The sequence below is a fragment of the Hermetia illucens genome, chromosome 3, assembly GCF_905115235.1.
Source record: "Hermetia illucens chromosome 3, iHerIll2.2.curated.20191125, whole genome shotgun sequence".
In the NCBI taxonomy this organism is placed as follows: Eukaryota; Metazoa; Arthropoda; class Insecta; order Diptera; family Stratiomyidae; genus Hermetia; species Hermetia illucens.
In genome coordinates this window covers 158,830,082-158,849,811 of record NC_051851.1, presented here as the reverse complement: position 1 = coordinate 158,849,811, position 19,730 = coordinate 158,830,082, and the positions used below count along the sequence as shown (strand labels likewise).

Here is a 19,730-nt window from a genome sequence, read left to right as displayed (position 1 = left end):
CAAGGGACGAAATTTGGACTTTTCCATTGTTTGAAAGCTCTAAAGATAGCGTCATCAAAACCACTGTAACTTGTGAACTAAACGTCTGATTGTCATGAAATCTTGGCATGTATCGTTTAAAAGCTGACACCTACTAAAAATCACGTCAATTTGGTAACAATGACGCCATCTGTATGTCATTCTATGGACTTATTGGGTTACATTTCATAAAACTAATAGGATCCTATCAGATATGGTGTATATTAAACAAAGATATTAGACAAAACAAACCAATTCAATGCATATGTATAATAAATATTATCCGTTCCTACCATTCTAACCTAATTGCTTGGCACTTAGACCCTATAATAGGCGAATTTAGGGATCGATGAATATTACAGCATAAACAAGCAAAGAAGTGGAAGCAATATCACATTGACGACTGTTCTCCACATTTTCAAGATTTCCTTTTGGCTCTTTATTGTTACCATCTGAGTCCATGCTTTACTTTTCCATATTGCACCGTCTATATACCTCTAATATGTACATGTGCTAATATAACATTGTATCTTATAGGAAAACTCCTCGCGGCATGTCATGCCCATAGAGCAAAGCATGGGAGATGCCATTGAAATTGAATAAAATGAATGTCAGTGTACGATATTGGGAGTATAGAATGTGGAGTACATTTCGTATACACAGTTTTGTTTTTAGACTTTATGTTTCCCATGTTTTCGTTCAGTGTTCAATGTTCAATGTTTTAGTTCGAAATCAGCATGACATATCGTTGCTGCCGTCACTAAGCCATTGCGCCATTGCATCGTATTGCACTTCTGCTACTCCCTCTGTACATTTCATATGGGAGAACGTTCAGACAACGTCGTTTCCTCTGGGTTCAAAATGGGGAGCACACAGCGAAATATAACATACATTTCAAACTTTACTGTTTAGCCGTTTGTCAGGCCATAATAATAAGAAAACAAAGAACAATGTGAAACGAGCTCAAGATATATAGTGAATAATATTTAATGACAGCAAAAGCAATAACACGAGAGTAGCAAACAATAAATGAATTGGGGGCAAAACAGAGACAGGCAGGCAGGCCAGAATGCAGCCGATCTAAAGTTCAATGTGGGGCGACCTCATTATGCCTCGGAAGCGATATTGCATTGATGAAATTGACTTTGCAGTCGTTGATTTCAGACTAATGGGGAGACATGTTGTTGGGACGTTTCCTGTCTCCCCCTCCTGCCCTGGGAACACTCTAATCAAGCGCTATTAAATGCGGTCAAGACTCTCTCATTTGGTAGATCATGCTCAACTTCCAGACCGTAGTCACCCAATAACAGCTCCCCAAAGAAAACACAGCCCTTAATGGATCAGTGGCGAGTAATAGGAGAAAGTTGATGTACAACCGACCATTTCATGTAATTTAACGACATTTTCTAATCCAATTGTTCTACCAAACATCCCCATTCATCCATTCATCCATAAAAATAAATTTTGTCCTGTGTAGAAAACGGAAAAGCACTCCACTGTCATTGTCCTTTTATCCTTATATCTCTTTATTGACGAGTCTTCGCTCCAAGTAGGCTACTAGTAACTAATATAGTCAGTCACTCACTCGTTCGGTCCCGTCCACCCACTAGAGATTGCGATATAAATAAGAAACGAAAAACATACTTAGAAAACTAAACTTTTTATGTCCTTAGTCTCTCTTTTTCACTAAATTTACTGATATACAAGTGGCATAAAGTTTCCCTCGTTTTCGTACAGATAGACAAGTATATCTGTAAGACGCAGGGCCCGGATAGGACAGGGAAGCAAAAGAAAAGGAATGTATCAACCGAAAAGCCAACTGACGAATAGATTTGTCCACAAAATAGTCATAAAATTCGAGACTTTGGAAAAAGAATGGAAATGAGAGGATTTTCTTGAACAGGGAAATGTCCATGTGATGTGTGGCGGTTGGGCTGGTTCGTATCCGAGTATCGGGGGTTGATTATCGTTGGGCATGTCTCTGTGTCGTTGCTGTCGCATTAACGAGTTGTTTTATGGATCTGGGATTAATTAAATTTTATTTTGATGAATTGCTTTCGAATGATCATTAATTGATAGCTTCATTGCAATTATTTTTATGTTTAATTTGAAAGACGACTGCTATTCAGTAGGGATTATGAGAGGTCATAATCTTGATTCCGCATGTCGCTATTTCCGTAGACTATATCTGACCATATAGACTCGTGTTTGGTCGCTTTACATAGTCCCAACTCAATGCGACTAGATACAATTGTGATTCTTATGGTCCAGATCACTGAGATATTAAGATGAAACCGAGGTTGAAAAATCTTAAATCCGTGGAAGACATGCTTCTCATTTCAGACGAGTGAGGAGCAGGCGAGGAATTAAAAGCTAAATCTCGCAAGTTAGAACCTCCTCTTCAGCTCATACCAGGAAAATCGAAAAGATAAGAAAGCTAGAGACGCAATTGGTCTTCTTCTTTTCCCTCAGCCTTTGTCCCGTTCACAAGCGGGGTCGGCCCGTCGTGATCGGTTTCGCCATTTGACTCTATTAAATGCCTGATCTGTATGTAATCTTGAGGCTTTTAAACCCCCATCCAGCGTATCAAGCCACCGTTGTTTCGGCCTGCCTTTTGGTCGTTTACCATCGACCTCGATATTCAGACCAATCTTGGCAAATGAATTCTCGTTAGCGCGAAATACGTGACCATACCATCGAACACGCCTCTCTCGCGCGTTTTTCTACGATTGGTGCAACCCCATATCGATCGCGGCTATCCTCATTTCGGATGTGATCAAATAGTGTCACGCTAGTAGTCCAACGCAACATGTTTGTCTCCATTACCGCCAGACGCTGTTCATTGTCTTTTATAGTTGGCCAACACTCAGAACCATGGAGGGCGACAGGACGGACAATATTGCGGTAAATTCTAAATTTGAGACATTCGTTGATACATCGATCACAAAGAGCACCAGCTGTGGAACGCCACTTCATCCAAGTTGCGTTAGTGCGTGAAGTTATTTCATAGCACAGTTCTCCATTGGCTGATAGCGTTGATCCGAGGTATTTAAATCGCTCAGTTCTAGGCAGGTCACTGCCGCTGACAGTGATTGTGCCTGTTTCATGGGGATCTGTCGTCAAAAATTCAGTTTTGTTTAGATTCAATCTGAGACCGTATTGCATGAAGCGATCATTTAATTTTTGGACAAGTTGCTCGAGATAATTTTTGCTATGTGGTGCTAGGAAAACATCATCTGCATAAAGCAGTGTATAGGGCGCTGGACTTTGGACGCAATTGGTCTAATACCGGTATATGAAAAGGGATCAATGCAGACCTGATATCGTGAATTTCGGAAGGCCCCCAGCCGACGGCAGGGGAAAACACTGCCGAAGAAGACCAAGCTCCTTGGAAATGAGTACATGAGCGTTATTACCTCGGAACACTTGGTGGAAAGTAGGGACAAGTTGGTAATCCCGGTAAAACCGACACTGCACCCAGCAGACTCTTCCTATGTGCTGATATGAAATTTCCTACAAGAAATTATGTTAAGATGAATCTATGTCCAGGACCCAGCTGCAATCACCTTAAAGTATCAGGTTACAGATAAGAACAAAAACGCCGAACTTTTCTCTGTGTACTCTGGTTCTCTGTGTTCTACGTCAGCACAAGACCTACGGAACCTAGTGACGTATGCAAAGTTAAGTGGTCTTGAACTCTTGAAAGGTAGGAGCTTTCAACATATTTCCGGGGGCGTAGTAAATGCAATCCTAGAACGGAAGTCAAGACCTTCAGTTGGTCTCATCACCGCGAACCAAGGGTGTCCCTCGACTTTTGTCGGGCCAAGGAGCAGTGAAGTAACACATGGGTCATTGAGTCCCGAGACTAACCAATGAAATCGCATTTTTCCCCTCAAGTTAGTTGCCCTCCCTAGCGATAGAATAATTGAAGCGTTTTTCCAAACTTTCGATTCCATCTTTATAAAACACTTTGTCTTTAGCTGGAAATATGCCTCATTTACGGTTATAACTTTACTATCAGAGCTAGGATTGGGAGCAATTCGAATGGTAAATTTTATAATTTCACCGACGTTTTAATCTACTTGTAAATTGGCGCATTATCCTGATGAGATGTTTTTTTCTTTGCCTTGTGAGCCATTTTCTGCTTAATTACGTCAACCAATCGATCCAATCATTCAATATAGTAGTCGCTTTTGATCGTCTGGCCCTTTGGAAGAAAGTCCAAAAGCAAAATTCCGTGGATGCCCCAAAACACAGAAGCCATGACCTTGCTTGCGAACTGTTGTGTATTCGGACGCTTTGGACGGCTTTCAGACTTTCGTCTCCATTCGGCTGACGCTCTTTTTGATTCTGCAGTATAATGATAAATCCACAAAAGAAATCATGGGGAGTCATCGATTTTGGAAGGGCAGGATCAAACAGTGGAGTGGACCTACTGCCCATTGAGGAAGAGAAGCTGACCGACTTAAACCTCAACCTCCTACGGGTCACGGCGGATAGCAAGTCATAGGGAAGTGACATGTTGGAGGAGAGGACGAGACTCTGATATTGGAGAAGAGGTGCAGGTATGAAAGGAGCCTGGGAAACTTTCGTCACACAAAAGTTGCATCTGCAATGATTGCAACGGAAATTTTTAAGGACAAAATTTGAAAAATGCTGATTCTTGAGTCAGCGCTTTTCCAATGTTGTCCTTGGAAATTCACCTTCCAAGGAGGAATTAGACAGGTAATGTTGTATCATTCCTAAATTCTGACTGGAAACTTCATAGTTGTCCAAGTTTCATTGGAAACCGACAGAAAAACTTGGGAGACAGACGTAGAATCAGACTACTTCCCAGGAGACGATACCCAGATTTCACCAGATAGACTGATGAAGAAAATGCCAACTTCTATGACCAGCACCAGGCAGAGGTACTAGACATAAACCTAAAGAATATCCTCATGAACGAGCTGGTGAAGAATTGGAGGATGTCGGATGGCCCCTCTATGTAGGATCATAGAATAATAAGATTAAAAATTGAAGGCAACTCTGAAGTAGAAAACATTGTAAAAAACCCCAGAAGAATGGTTTGGAACTTCTATATAAGGCAATTGAGGAATGACAAGGCTCTTTTTGAGGTGGACGGTGATATAAGCGACGAACTGGAAATGGAAGCAATAGTGGAAGAGCTCAACAGCTTCAGTAAATTCTATGATGACTTTGAAATAAGGCTATAGCCAATAATGGGGCAATAACCTATGACTGATTGACACAGGAAGATGAATATTTATCAAGGATGAGGAAGAAAGGGCACCCTTACTTCTCAACATTCATTTCAGGAGTCCTATTTTCACAGCAGAATTCTACAAAATTCTGCTCGGCGTCACAATAACAGACCGAAGGGAATTTGGAAAGTGATGAAGAGATATTGTCAGAAGCTAGTGTAAGCGTGGGGATATTAAAACGACTGAAATCAAATGAAGGGTATGGCATCTTCCTAGCGCTACTACAGAGGGGCCTACAAATCATGGTAAAATCTCTCGTAAGGGGATAAGAGGCAGCACAGCCTTAAGACATATACCAACGGTACGGATATTGGACAAAGGAACCTTTATTTCAAAAGCGGGTATTAGCGATACTTTTTATCGTAAAGCTTTCAAACCAATTGGCCTAATATTATTTGTACTGAAAACGGTGGGGGAAGATTTTGGATTGGATTGGGTTGGTTGCGCAACAATCCGCAGGAAAGACATTGAGATGCACGCCGAAAATACTATGTTGGACATATACTGCAATAATCTGGGCATATAGAACCTAACTCAAGACAACAACCAGGGGCTACACAAACTTCAAAAACTTGCTGCATGTGCATCACTGCGCCCAACGACATCCATGGAGGTTTTTTGGGATTGAATTGTCTCCATTTTTTTCATGCAAGGAACTCAATCTTCAGAATGGGAGGATGCGAATCCAAGCGCTAATAACATTGTTCAAACCTCACCAATAAGAGCCTTGGGATCAAAGTAGGAACATTTACTAGTCATTGCAGACTAAATTACCACCTGCGGAATCTGGAGTTATCTGCGAACAAGGTCTGCAAATTCTGAAGAGAAAATTATGAAAGATCTATGCATATTCTGGTGGAACGTCCAGCGCTTGTGCAAAGCAGGCACCAGATGCCCATCCTAAAATTTCTGTCGCTTAGAGACTTGAGCGACGTACTACTTCTCTTGATACGAGGGTTATTTCAAAAATAAGGTTCCCAACGCTGTAACTTTGCCGCGCGTTAGGCTAGGCGGAATCTGACAACACCGCCTTATTCGCTGGTTCCGCCTTATTCGCGATGGAGCCTGTCATCGCCGTCATCGCCAGGTGCGAAATTAATGCGGTTAGCCGATTTTTGCACGCAAAAAAGTTACCACCCATAGAGATTCATCGTCAGTTAAATGAAGTGTATGGGGAAACGGGTATAAGCATTCAACATGTCCGCAAACGGTGTGATTCGAAACGGACGACGAAGTTTCCAGGTTTCTCAACGGGTTGGCTGCAGAAACCATCTAAGTCTAGAAAACACCAATGACACGACACCGGCTATTGTGATGAAAGCTTGTAGCTTCCGAATGACAGTGGCGACCATATTTCAATTCATGGAAAGGTTTACACGGGTAAACGTATAGCGGCTTCTATATTGCAGTGCAAACTGAATTTGAAATATCAAAAGAGGATTTAAAATATAGTTCATCATTGTTAGGCTACTGGGGAAATTATGGGATTCACAAGATTACGAGAGGTTAAGCAACATTAAGCCGTAGTTCCAAGAATTTAAAGCTCTTGTATTACACAAATTACACTGCCAACTAAAATGTTTATTCAGACAGTTGCCACCTTTCTATCAAATTTGGTGTCAATCGCTGCTAGCCTCCGAGAAAAATGCGTTTAACGGACAGACAGACAGACAGTAAACCGATTTTAATAAGGTTTTGTTTTACACAACAGGTGGAAAATCACCGGCTTAAAGCAAGCACGGGAAAATGAGTAGAGAGGAAATGTCGCTAATGAGAAAAAATAATTGCAGGACAGGAAAAAGGACCGGAATATGCAACCATCGCGGGGACAAAAATTCTTCGGAATACATGAGGACTGGCTCATTAGCTACAGTAAGAGCTTTGACCCTATGGTGAGACGTTTCGTACGAAACAGTTTTTGTAAGCTGAAGTAGGCTCGGTTGGTTTCCAACAACCGTGCGCGGATTTCATCGTCGTAGCTGTTATCGGTTGTGATTTTCGACCCTAGATAGGAGAAATTATCAACGGTCTCAAAGTTGTGGTCTCCTATCTTTATTCTTCCCGTCTGACCAGTGCGGTTTGATGTTGTTGGTTGGTTGGTTTTTGGTGCTGACGTTGCCACCATATTATTTATTTTGCCTTCATTAATGTGCCGCCCAAGATATCGCGCTTATTACCCCTTACTCGATCTTAATAAAGGCAGTTTGTACGTCTTGGGTCGCTCTTCCCATGATGTCGATATTATCAGCATGGGCCAGTAGTTGAGTAGACTTCAAGAGGATCGTACCTCTTGCATTTACCTCAGCATCACGGATCACTTTCTACAGGACCAGGTTAAAGAGGACGTATGATAGGGCATCCGCTTGTCGTAGACCGTTTTTGACGTCGTTTGAATCTTGAGAGTGATCCTGCTGCTTTTATCTGGCGTCACACATTGGTCAGGGTCAGCCTAGTCAGTCTTATCAATTTCGTCGGGATACCGAATTCTCTCATGACCGTGTACAGTTTTACCCTGGCTATGCTTTCATAGGCGGCTTTAAAGTCGATGAATAGATGGTGCAACTGGTGTCCATATTCCAACGGCTTAGCAAGATAGCGGAGAATACCTTATAGATGGTACTCAGCAACGTGATACCTCTATAATTGCTGCACTGTGTGATCTCTCCCTTTTTATGTATGAGACAGATAATGCCTCGTTGCCAATCGTCAGGCATTGATTCGCTGTCCCATACCTTGAGCACAAGTTGATGAACCACTCGGTGTAATTCCATCGGCTCCTGACGACTTATGATTTTTTAGCCGATGAATTGCACGGACTGTTTCTTCTATACTTGGTGGTGGCAGTATTTGTCCGTCGTCTTCAATTGGCGGGACCTCCAACTCGCCGATGTTCCTGGCTGTTCAGTAGCTCATCAAGGTACTCAACCCATCGCTCCAATATGACCATTCTGTCAGAAATCAGATTACCCTCTTTGTCTCGGCAGGATGAGCATCGAGGTGTGTAAAGCTTCATCCTGCTGATTTGTTGGTAAAACTTCCGCGCCTGGTGCGATTGCTCCCTGCACTTTTCGAGTTGACAAATTTGTTGTTTCTCCCGGGCTTCCTTTTTCCGTCTGTGAAAGTTGCTTCTCCGCTCGCCGGAGTTTGTGATAAGTCTCTGCGCGTGCCCGCGTTCTTTGAGAATGCAACATTACTCGGTATGCAGCATTCTTCCGTTCTTTAGCTAGCTTACATTCATCGTCAAACCACTTTCCTTGCGACAGGGGCTAAGTATGTTTGTGGCCGTATCAATGATAACGCTTTTCAGATGGTAGTGAAGATCATTTGTTGATGCCTCATCTCCAGAACATCTGTTAGCTGAGCTTATTTCCCCCTGGATACTATTGGCTCGTGAAAAGGCGGCCAATCATATGGCCATGCATTCCATCTGGAAATTTCTAGGCAAACATCATACTCGTATGTTTGTATATGGTTTCCATATTCGTCTTCGAAAAGACAGCAATATTAGTACTAAACAGCAATGACATATCAAGCCAGTTTGTGTGAAGTTGTCATCAGGAGCTATCCTGACGTGCCAGGGCACTCAAACATCGCTGGTAATGAGGAAGCTGACAGACTGGCTCACCAAGGTTCTGAATCCAAAATGGTGGGGCCAGAACCAGCTTTTGACATCCGGCCATCTACTGTCAAGTTTACTCTGAAGGGAGAAGTGGCAAGGATTCACGCAGCCGAATGGAGAATTTTTATCTTCTGCCGGCAGGCGAAAGAACCCGAGGCCGCTAGAACAGCATTTTTGTTGTCCCTTAAGAAGTGGGACATGAAAACCATAGTAGAGCTTTTAACGGGACACTGCTCCTTAAACTACAACACGGAAAAGATTGGGATGGTGATTTCGGCTATGTGAAGCCAATGTGAGGAGGAAGAAGGGAAGGCCCTGCACTTCATATGCATATCTGAGGATAACGCGATAAACAATTTGAGAGTTATATTTGAGGATCTCAGAGCACCTAGCTTCGATGGAAGTTATCCAGCAATTCTAAAGAAGAGTATAGAGCGCCTAGAGCGGCCTCTAGAAAATATATTTCTAGCGGCACAAAGTTAAGGTAGTTTTTATATAGAAGCCTGGAAAGGATGACAAAATAGACAAAATAAGCTTAGGATCATTCTACATGAAACGTCTGAAGAAACTGGTTCAATATCACATTCGCGAGAACCCGCCAAACCTCCTTTAGCACGTTCACTTTATTGTCAGCCACTTAGCAAACTCTCCCGTTTTCTGCGAATCGCCTTTCAATACTTTCCACACTTTGAAATTTATTCAAATCACGTCATTCAAATTTTACGATGTGGCAGCCCCTCCTGGGTCGAAATAAGAAGGAAGACGAAATGTAACGCGCCAACCTCGCGCCAGGGCGCTAAATGTGTCAGCGGAGATGTTCTCACCGCTGGCAATGCAATTGATGGTTCTTACCCCAGCTGTGCCGCACATCACTTCGTCCCAAGCTGAAACTGTGCAGGTTTAGGACGTTATCCTGCCGACGGTGTTGTTGGATATCCCGTATGACAGTGTCTATAATAAAAACAAAGAGGAATGGTGAGAGGGCGCTTCCTTGATGAACACCAACAGAGACACGAAGCGGTTTTGATACACCCGCCATACTTCGAACTTTATTTTTCGGATCGTGATAGAGCAATTGAACCCAGCGCACGAGTTCTTCTGGCACTAAGTGTTGTCGTAAAGCATTCCAGATGAGTTTGTGTGGCACACGGTAAAACGCTTTCTCTAGATCCAGAAATGCAATGTAAAGAGGGCGACGCTTCTCACGGTGTTTCTCCATGGGAAACCGCGCAGCCTGTATTGTCAGTAGTTCCGCGGTTTTTGACAAATCCGGCTTGATTCACGGTTATTTCAACGATTTCGAGAATATGGTTGCCAAGAATGCGCTCAAAAATCTTCATAGTATGGGAACGTAACCGGACCGGACGGTAATTTGAACATTCTGCTGGACTTCCTTTCTTTTTTTCATATTGGAACCGTGATACTTTCTTGCCAGTCAGATGGTGTTCCTCCTTCCTGAATAATCCGATTAAAGAATTCACTGCACCAAAGTGTTGGGTTCCAGCTCTTCGCTTTTCAGAGCTCAGATGCGATGTCGTCATGTCCTGTGCCTTTCGCGATTTCATTCGTTTTATTGCCTCCTTGGCACCAATTGTGCTAAAATGAAAGTCCTGGGGGGGTTTAACGTGAGTACCTGCCGTGTAGGCATAATCTAACGGTCCTCTTCGGACACGAATTGATTTTGGGACCGCAATCAGAGCCCTGCCATGCAAGCACAGCGGTCCTGGTTTATACTGAGTGCAGGCTCAGCGTTCATACTAGTGGATTCGAGGCCTATCTAACACCTCTGCGGCAACTAAGAGGTACGGCACCCGAGTTGTACAGCACAACTCCACGTTTGAGCTCCGAGGAGCTCTACCCGCGATGTAGGCATAACCACAACCACCATGAAATTCCCACTGGCAGGACCACTTCAGATGAGTCCCTTGCAGACTCGGGTCTAATTGCCCTCCTCGAGTACGTGGGGATGGAACTCCCCAACGGGCTAACTGGAAAGTTGTGCTAACACGTGGAACTGATCCAAATGTCGGCAATGATTGTGGAAGTGGAGGATGAGCAAATTCTTCAATTGAAATCTGCCCCAAATATTCTCGCCATCTATCCGTTGCGGCACGACGGTTGGTGAGCAAAGTACCGCCCTTGTCATTAACGCAATAGAAGTGTTCGATGTCCTGTGTACGTTCGTTACGGGTTTTGGCAAGTCGATGCAGATCTCTCTCCCCATCCCGAGTGTCCAGTTTATCGTAAAGATTTTTGTAATGGTTCGCTCCGGTGACAGCGACTGGTTTCTTTGCTTCCCGATTGGCATTCTTATAAATTTGCCAATTGGCCGGTGTTTTATCGTCGAGAAATTTGTGGTAGAGGCGTTTCTTTTCACGGACGTTCATTTCAACATCATCATTCCAAAGCCAAGTATTTCGGTTGATATACCGCTCACCCGGCTTGGTGGTCCCGAGGGTTGCAGAGGCCGCTTTGTGGATCGTGTCTTTTATTTGGTTCCACGATTCTTCCACATTCGTAATGGTCGGTAATCGCTTGAAATTATTTCTTCTTTCTTCTCACGAAATCGCCACCATTTAATGAGCGGTGGGCCAGTGCGTTCCTCACGCTGTTTTATCGGTGGCTTAATTCGCAGGGCGGCAATCAACGGCCGATGTTGAGGTGCGATGGTCTCATAGGGAAGTGACAGTGGTAAAATGTCGGCGTCTTATGAGAATATAGTCGATTTGTGTTTTACTGTTTCCACTATAAAATGTAGGAAGATGAGTCAATCGTTTGATGAACCATGTATTCATAAGTACAAGGTCATGAGTGTCCGCAAAATCGATTGTACGCTCGCCACCCTCATTGTGCGCTCCGAAACCCTTTCCCCCATGGCACCTATTACCATCTGCCTTTTCACTCACATGACCATTAAGGTCGCCGGGAATGGTGATATAGTCGTCAGCAGGCACATGACAAATCTTTTCTTCGAAAAGTTGCCAGAAGGCATCTTTTTCGGCATCAGGTCGACCTGTCTGTGGTGCGTACGCGGTGAAGAAGTGAATAGTGCGATCAGCTGATATAATGGTGAGCTTCATCAGCCGATCATCAAATCATTCAAATTCTTTAATGGCATCACGGAAACCCTCTGAAATAGCAATGCCAACACCATATTGAGTGTGTGGGTTACCAAAATAGAGAAGTTTGTAGCCATTTTTACCGCGTTCGCGTTCAATACTGCAGCTTTTGGCACCAGACCATCGGGTTTCTTGCAGAGTGCAGATTGCGACCTTTCCAGTTAGGGTGCCAAAATTTAGCGTGCAGACATTTATTCGTTTTGCTCAGACTAACTTGCTTACGTCCTGACGCCGTCCATGCATCAAGAACCCTTGCCCATATCTCGATAGGACCGGGGCCCGTCCTGCCTAGCATTTTACCGAGGCTTGTGACTCAATCCGATCATCTTCTTTATAACGACATTGTATGCATTTTCTTGGTCGGCCTGTCGCGAGACAACTTCACTTGTACACGGTATTCCTCAGTAAAATTTGAAAATTCCGAAGTTTATATTTAATGAATCCACCAACGCCAGATGTTTTACAAAAATTCCTATTAACATCTGACTCACTTCAAGACACACTATCAACTCCAGTCCAGCTGTTCCGCTATCAATCGATCAGCCAGTCCCGGTCCCACTAATTTTCGTTCCCGGTCCGTGGTCTTAAACTTAAAAGTGCGGGCTCAGCGTTAACAGCAACGTACACTGTTGTGTTTAAGGTCATTCCCCTCAGCCACGATCAATCAACCGTCTACACCCAATAATGTGCAAATTGGGCAGGTTTATGAGGGTCAACGAACGTTTGGCCCGGTCAATTCAAGCTGCTTGCTTGCGCGTGGATTCGGTTAGAAACTACCAACCCGAAAAAGCAAGTCTCTGGGGAAACTCTGTTAACTTAAGACCGAGCAGATGGAGTGTATTGGACGGGCACGTTTCTCTGCGCATCGCGTATTGGTTGATGGCATGATGTCGGAAATTTAGGATATTTTAGGTACATTAGCCAATACTCTCCATAGGTCGCAACGCCAAGGCGCTAAAGAGCCAGAGGAAGATGGATATCACGTCGGGTGTAGCTTAGGAATGCATCCTCGGGCCAGACCTCTAGAACGCTTCCTACAATTGACTTCTAAGACTCGGCATGCCAGAAGCGTCACGCCTGGTTAATTATGCAGATGACGTTGCGGCGCTTGTTGCCGGACGCCCTGTCAAACCGGCATAAAACAAACTTGGCATATTGATGTGACGAGCGAGCGGATGGATGACTGCTCACGATTTCAACCTTGCACTGGGAAAAACTGAAATAATCGAATCAAAACCAACGATTAAGTACCTTGAACTAACGCTCGACTCAAAGATGAGCTTTTTCGAGGAAATTAAAACAGCAGAGAACAGGGTTCCCGCTGGAGTGTCGGCCTAAAGTGAGCTAATGGCAAATATTGGGGGCCCTGATGAATTCAACGTAGTCTGCCCTGCTCTACAGCGCAGAAGTATGGGCTGTAAACGCCTCGCATGCGTGCACAGACGAGGAGTTTTGCGGGTAGCGTCTGTCTACCGCACTTCCCTGAACTGGTCGTGATGGCGATTCCCGTTGCCCTTCTTGCTAAGGAGTGTAAAGCCACAAACAAGCGCAAACGAGAAGAGCCAAGGGAGGTGGTTGATCGCGGAGAACACACTAAGTGAGTGACAATTTCCTTGGCAAAATGAAGTGAGAGGCTGAATCGGAAGCATGGTGAGACTCTTTCCTTACCCAGCTCCTAAGTGGGCATGGAGGATTTCAGTCTTACCTGCGCAAGATTGGAAAAACACGAAGATTTTGTGTTCTGCATGGGAATGGCGGACCACGCCGATCACACATTCTTCCTTTGTGGAAAGTGGAATGGGTTTCGTCAGCAATTTTATTTAAACACGGAGAGCCCTCTGCAGACAACATTGTCGAAGAGATGCTGAGGAGTGCTAACAGGCGGAGCCGTGTTGCCCATTACCTTCAGGTCCTTCTCGTTACTTAGAGGATAGAACTCGACCGGTGGAGGAGCCGGATGGCAGGGGGTTCCTTAAACTGATAGCTCGCTTTCTCCTTTCCCCTCCCGTTAGTGAAAGGAATTGAAGGCTCCACAAGGCGGGAGAGTTCAGGGACTAGCCCGAAGTAATGTGACAAACGATTCCAGGCTAGCTCCCTGACGATGGGGAGGTGTTTAGTTGGTAGTGCGACACACCTAATAGGAACGTTAAATATAGTAGTGTTCGAAGGGGTTACACAATTAAGTATTAGAACCTGAAAGACAAAAATTTAAAAAAATTGGACCAATTGGACCCGCCAGTTGCCAATGGGAACTTTGCCCCAACACACCGAATTCATTCACAAACCTTCTCTAGATTTGTTTTGACTGCGTGCCGTTGCCATTGCGACATCCAACTCGCCACTTGGCCAATCGGAATTTCTTTCTTCACACCCAGTCACGACACCTTTTCGGAGAAACCTTTCCCTCCAAGACGACACCAAATTTGGTTCCTCGCCGGCTTCACTCCCAACTGGGCACTTACAATAACAATCAACTTACCCCCGACTGCCGTAGCTTCGTTTTTGTATGACCGTTTTATTTAGGTCAATCCCTGAAAGAGGCAAAAATACAACAGATCAGTGGATTGAACTGGCATCGAACAATTGGATATTTCGCAATAGCAGTTTCGCATTCACTCGACACCTGGGGTCATCCGCCAGTTTTCGCTTGAATCTACCATTCACACTGCTAGGCAAGTCTCACAAAATCAAATTCACACAGCAATCGGGGCTGGCTCTCACCTGAAAAAGGGTGCGCTATCGTAGACATATGAAATATTGAACATTGGACACTAAAATATTCACAAGGTTGGTATTATGCTTGCGTTTGTCTTTGAACTTTTGAACGTGAAACTTTGCCACGGGACACTTTTGACCCACTGTGGAAGTGGAGGAGATAATTTGAAATTTCCGAGTTTTTAGCACTTTCCTGTCTTTCTGTCATTCACCGAGCACTTGTGTTTACAACAGCACTGCCATCAAAACGCCATTTTGGGCAACCATCTTGTTTTTTTGTGGGATTTTGCACCTATACGACCTGAGCGCTATTGTGCCCACTATGAGTAAGATTAGGAACTACGGTATACTTGCCACTGTTGAATTGGAATAAAGTTGTGAATTTTAAGAAATTATATTTGTAGTAAAAGGCAATAGCAGAATAATTTATTATGCAGGCTCTTGTAATAAAAAAATGCTCCGTAAGGAAAAAAAATCGCGAGCCGTCGTTTTTTGAAAACTTAGGATCAAAAGAGGGATCTGTAGCTACAAAAGTTGAGGAAAGTTTCTTTCCAATTGGTCCGGTCCGTTATCAACTATACGCGCACTTATTATTATTATTCTGTTAAGGGAAGGTCGCACCGCGTCCTTAAAGAACTGTTGTGCCACTTTTATATATAGTGTACCTATTAATTGTTATAGTGTACCTGTTAATCATAGTATTAAGCAAGCATTTTAGTATATTCCCTACTTTCAGATCTTTCAACTTTGCATCTGAGGAACACTTATCCCAGATGCCTCGCCCTACTTTGCACAAGTGCCGGACACTGTCCCAGGACGTATATAGAGGTTTCGTCACACTCCGCACAAAACCTGCAGGCAGTGTTTGTAGATATCTCTAGTTTTTATAAGAGATAGTTCAGCCGACAGTGACTAGTGAGAATCCCCAAAAAGATTCGGAGATTCTTTTTGTTGAGGTTTAAGCAATCCTTTGTGCGCATGTGTTTGTATCCCCCAATAAGGACCCTGGACTGCTCCATCCCTGGTAGGTCCGCCCAGTATAGTTCCCTCAACCGTTCCTCTTTATTTCTTAGAGTCATAGCCATGAAACCGGTTCCGATTCCACAAAAGGGTTCTGGCCCGTGTAAAGGGGTCCCTACTCCCTCCTTGGCTAGTTCGTCCCCTGCCTTGTTGCCTTCCAACCCAGCATGGCCTGGAACCCAAATTATCCAGACCTTGTTGGACGAGCCGAGTGTATTCAGTCTCTCAAGGCATTCCCATACCAGTTTAGAGTTCACTTGGTTGGACCTAAATGCCTTGATTGCTGCTTGGTTATCGGTGAGAATAGCTATGTTCTGCCCCCTGTAGTTCCTTTGTAGATTAAAGGAGGCACATCTGTCTATGGCGTATATTTCCGTCTGGAATATGCTAGTGTACCTGCCCATTGGTTCAAAGTACATTTTCCTTGGACCAATGACACCGGCACCCGCTCCCTCTGCTGTGAGGAATCCGTCACTGTACCAAGTAATAAGTTGCTGGTTTAAGCCGTCTGTTGCAGCCACCCCTCCCAGTTTGCCTTGTTACTCCATAGTATTTCAAACTTCTTATCAAAGTAAAACCTCGTTGTCATGGTATCACTTGGTATCAATAATTCGGGATACCGCCTAGAAAGAATATCAATCTTCCTTCGGTTTAGGCAGCTCCCCGCCTCACTGATACTACCGGCCATCCTGAATATTGCCCTCCTTGCCTACATCTGTATGTGCAGATGGAGATGCGTTAATCCCAGAAGGACGTCCAGGGATGCCGTTGGGCTTGTCCTCATTGCCCCACTGATACACACGCAAGCCAGCCTTTGGAGCTTATGTAATTCCCCGGCTTGTGTGCTGAGTTCGGTTCTTTCTGCCCAGATTACCGCTCCATAGGTAATCATTGGCCTTACTATTGCACTATATATCCAAAGTAGTATCTTCGGGGTGCAACCCCATTTTTTTCCTACTATGGATCTGCAAGTCATCAGAGCCCTCGTGGCTTTCCGACGTGTGTCTTCCAGAGTAATTTTTGGTCTAGCGTAATTCCCAAATATTTGACCTCTGTTTCTCGTTTCACCTCCGTATCATGTAATCTTCTGGCTCTCAGGTGATCAAGCTTACGCCTCCTAGTGAATGGTACTATGGTGGTTTTGGCTGGGTTGATCCGCAGTCCCACCTTCCTGCACCAGGCACTAGTAACCTTTAGTCCAGTTTGGATCCTATCACATAGGATGTCTTCATATTTGCCCATACAGATTAAAACAATGTCATCCGCGTAACCCTGGACTTGTATTCCAGTATTTGTTATCACGTCCAGGAGTTCGTCCACTACCATACTCCACATCAGCGGCGATAATACCCCGCCCTGTGAGCAGCCTTGAGTGGTGTTCATGATAATAGAATTTGTACCCGTCGGTACCACTATTTGCCTGCTTTCTAGCATTTTGTCCATCCAGAATGCCAGGGTGTTTCCCACTCCTTTGCGACTCAGGACATCTTGTATCTCTGTGTGCGATGTGTTGCCGAATGTTCCTTCGATATACAAAAACACACACAGTGCTATTTCTTTTGTTTCTCTGGCATCCCGTAGTACCTCTGTCAGCTGATACAGAGCAGTTTCAGTTGACCGTCCTGCCCGGTAAGCGTGTCGACAGCAATGTAGGGGATTACGCTTTAGAACGTAAGTTCCAATATAGTTGTCCGTGACCTTCTCCACCGTTTTGAGTACAAACGATGTTAGGCGAATTGCTCTGAAAGATTAAGGGTGAAAAGGACCCTTTTTACCCGCTTTCGGAATAAAGACCACTTGTACCCATCTCCATTCCCTTGGTATGTATTCCAGTGCTATGCTCCCCCTTACCACCCTCAGAAGAGACTTTAAGATAATTCCTAGGCCTCTCTGGATTAGTGCTGGAAAAATGCCATCTACTCCGGGAGATTTCAATGGTTTGAAAGTTCGCACTGCCCACCTTAGCCTAGCTTCTGAGCATACCCCTTTTGCTAGTCTCCAGTTCTCCTTTCTTGTCCTTTTATTCGTTGTTGGGGTGTCAGGCAGAATGTTGTCGCCTGCCGCCGTGTGGTAGGACCCCGGAAAATGAGTTCTAAGAAGCAGGTGTACCCTGTCCTCCTCATTCTCGGTAAATGTCCCATCTTCCTTCTTCAAACAGACAGAGGATATTCTCCCGTCTTTGGCTATAACCTTGTACAGCCTCTTTGCCTCTGTGATCTGTTCCCTTCACAGAATTCCCTGAAGGTGTTCCGTTTTGCTTCCATGATCGCGTTGCTATACGCAATCAGTGCATTTTTGTACCTCTGCCAGTCCCCGGTTTGTTTTAGCCGGTTGAAGAGTTTTTGTGCCTCTGTTCTCATTCTGGTCAGGTTCCTGTTCCACCATGGTACATCCCTTGATGACTTAACTGTCTTAGCCTCATATGCGTCAATGACGACTGTGTTGAGGTTTTCCATCAGTGTTTCTAGTTCCAGTTCGCTCCTGATGTCACCGCCCGCTTGAAGGTGTGCAATATTGTTGCACAAGTGCGTTGCGTAGGATTCCCAATCCATTCTCCTGGAATACCTTCTTATTCTTTTTATTTTGGAGTTACCCTCAATGTCGAATCTGATTATCCTGTGATCAGACATAGAGGGTTCATCGGACACCTTCCAATTCCTGACCATTCCGTTCATTAGAGTATTTTCTAGAGTTATGTCTAGTACCTCCTGTCTAGTGCTGACCACAAATGTTGGAGTGTTCCCTAAGTTATATATTTCTAACTTATTGCTAAGAATAAATTCAAGAAGGTACTCACCTCTTCGATTGGTGTCGCTGCTTCCTCAGACTTCCTGGTGGGCGTTAGCATCGCAGCCGAGGAGAAGTGGTAACACCCTCTTCTCACAATACTTGCGACTTGTTCCGGTGGAGCCCGGATTTCGTCTCCGAAATCCTCCTTTCGAGGAGTCCCAAATTACCTGCATGTTTCCTCCTTGCAGATCGCAAATCTGCCCCCGATAAACCTAGGGCTCCTGAGCCAGCACTATTCCAATGTTCTCCTTAGAACTTGCCCTTGCAATTACCGCAGACCTTTCGCATGGTGGAGGTTTATCTGGGCTATCTTAGTGCTGGCCATTGGCTCCTTTATTGCTTGGAACTTTTCTCCACTGTCGAAGTATCGCCCTACTCCTCTAAAATGACACTTTCCTGCGCATCGCTGTCCACCTTGAGTCCTAGGAGCCTTAGGTCTAGGTCGTCCAGCTTCTGTTCTTCACTGGGCAGCAAGCCTACTTTCCTGGTTGATCCAGTCATTTCCGCCTCTATGGCTTTTGAGACTTTTTCGGGGACCTCGGTATGCTTTTCACCCGGTGTCTTTTCCTCGGCTTTTCCCTGTGCACATGCACGGGTATGTAGCCAAATCGGTAGTTGATATGGCAACTCCGACGTTTGAATACTTCCAGGGATTGGTCATCTACCCTGATCGTGAGGAGTTTACCCTTGCCCTCCACCTTGCTTCTGAAGACTCTCCATAGTCGGGTATGGAGATCCTCATTCTGGTTGATTAGGAGGCCCATAAGGTCTTCCGTTACTATTGTCGCGGCTTTTGGGAGAAAAACTGTCACCATGTGCGCTCCTGGTATATCATGCCCAGCACATGTTGACAGTTCCACGCTTCCCAACCTGACAATTTAGGAACTATGGTTCTAACCCATTCTGCGGTGTCTTCCGTCGGGCAGTCAATCAATATAACACCTGGTCGAAAAAGTGTCCCGGTGAACACAAGTTTCGCAGTCCAATGCTTGCACATCTGCCTGACGACAAGGTTCTCAATGGTTTCCTGCTCCTCACGAGTAAGTATTTGCTCGGGAAACATTTTTGACAGTATGGCCAGTCGAATGCCCTTGACCGCACTAGCATAGCTAATGGCGGGCTTCCTGGGTCCTGCCTTCACTCCTGACCTGCCCGGATTTCCTCCCCCCCTTGGGTGGTGCTCTA

At 44.7% G+C, this 19,730-nt stretch overlaps 1 protein-coding gene across 2 annotated transcripts in view; it reads right to left on the bottom strand.

Moving 5' to 3' along the window:
- The window catches only part of LOC119651183 (aryl hydrocarbon receptor nuclear translocator homolog), a 209,787-nt gene extending 194,789 nt beyond the window's left edge, over window positions 1-14,998 (bottom strand). For both annotated transcript variants that reach the window (XM_038054617.1, XM_038054620.1), the window contains exons 1-2: window positions 14,742-14,998; window positions 14,500-14,551 (exon numbers count right to left, since the gene is read on the bottom strand). In XM_038054617.1, coding sequence (XP_037910545.1) covers window positions 14,500-14,551; window positions 14,742-14,769 — 80 coding nt within the window. In that variant the 5' untranslated portion in view covers window positions 14,770-14,998. The remainder of the gene's footprint in view (window positions 1-14,499; window positions 14,552-14,741) is intronic.
- Window positions 14,999-19,730: the final 4,732 nt, after the last annotated feature.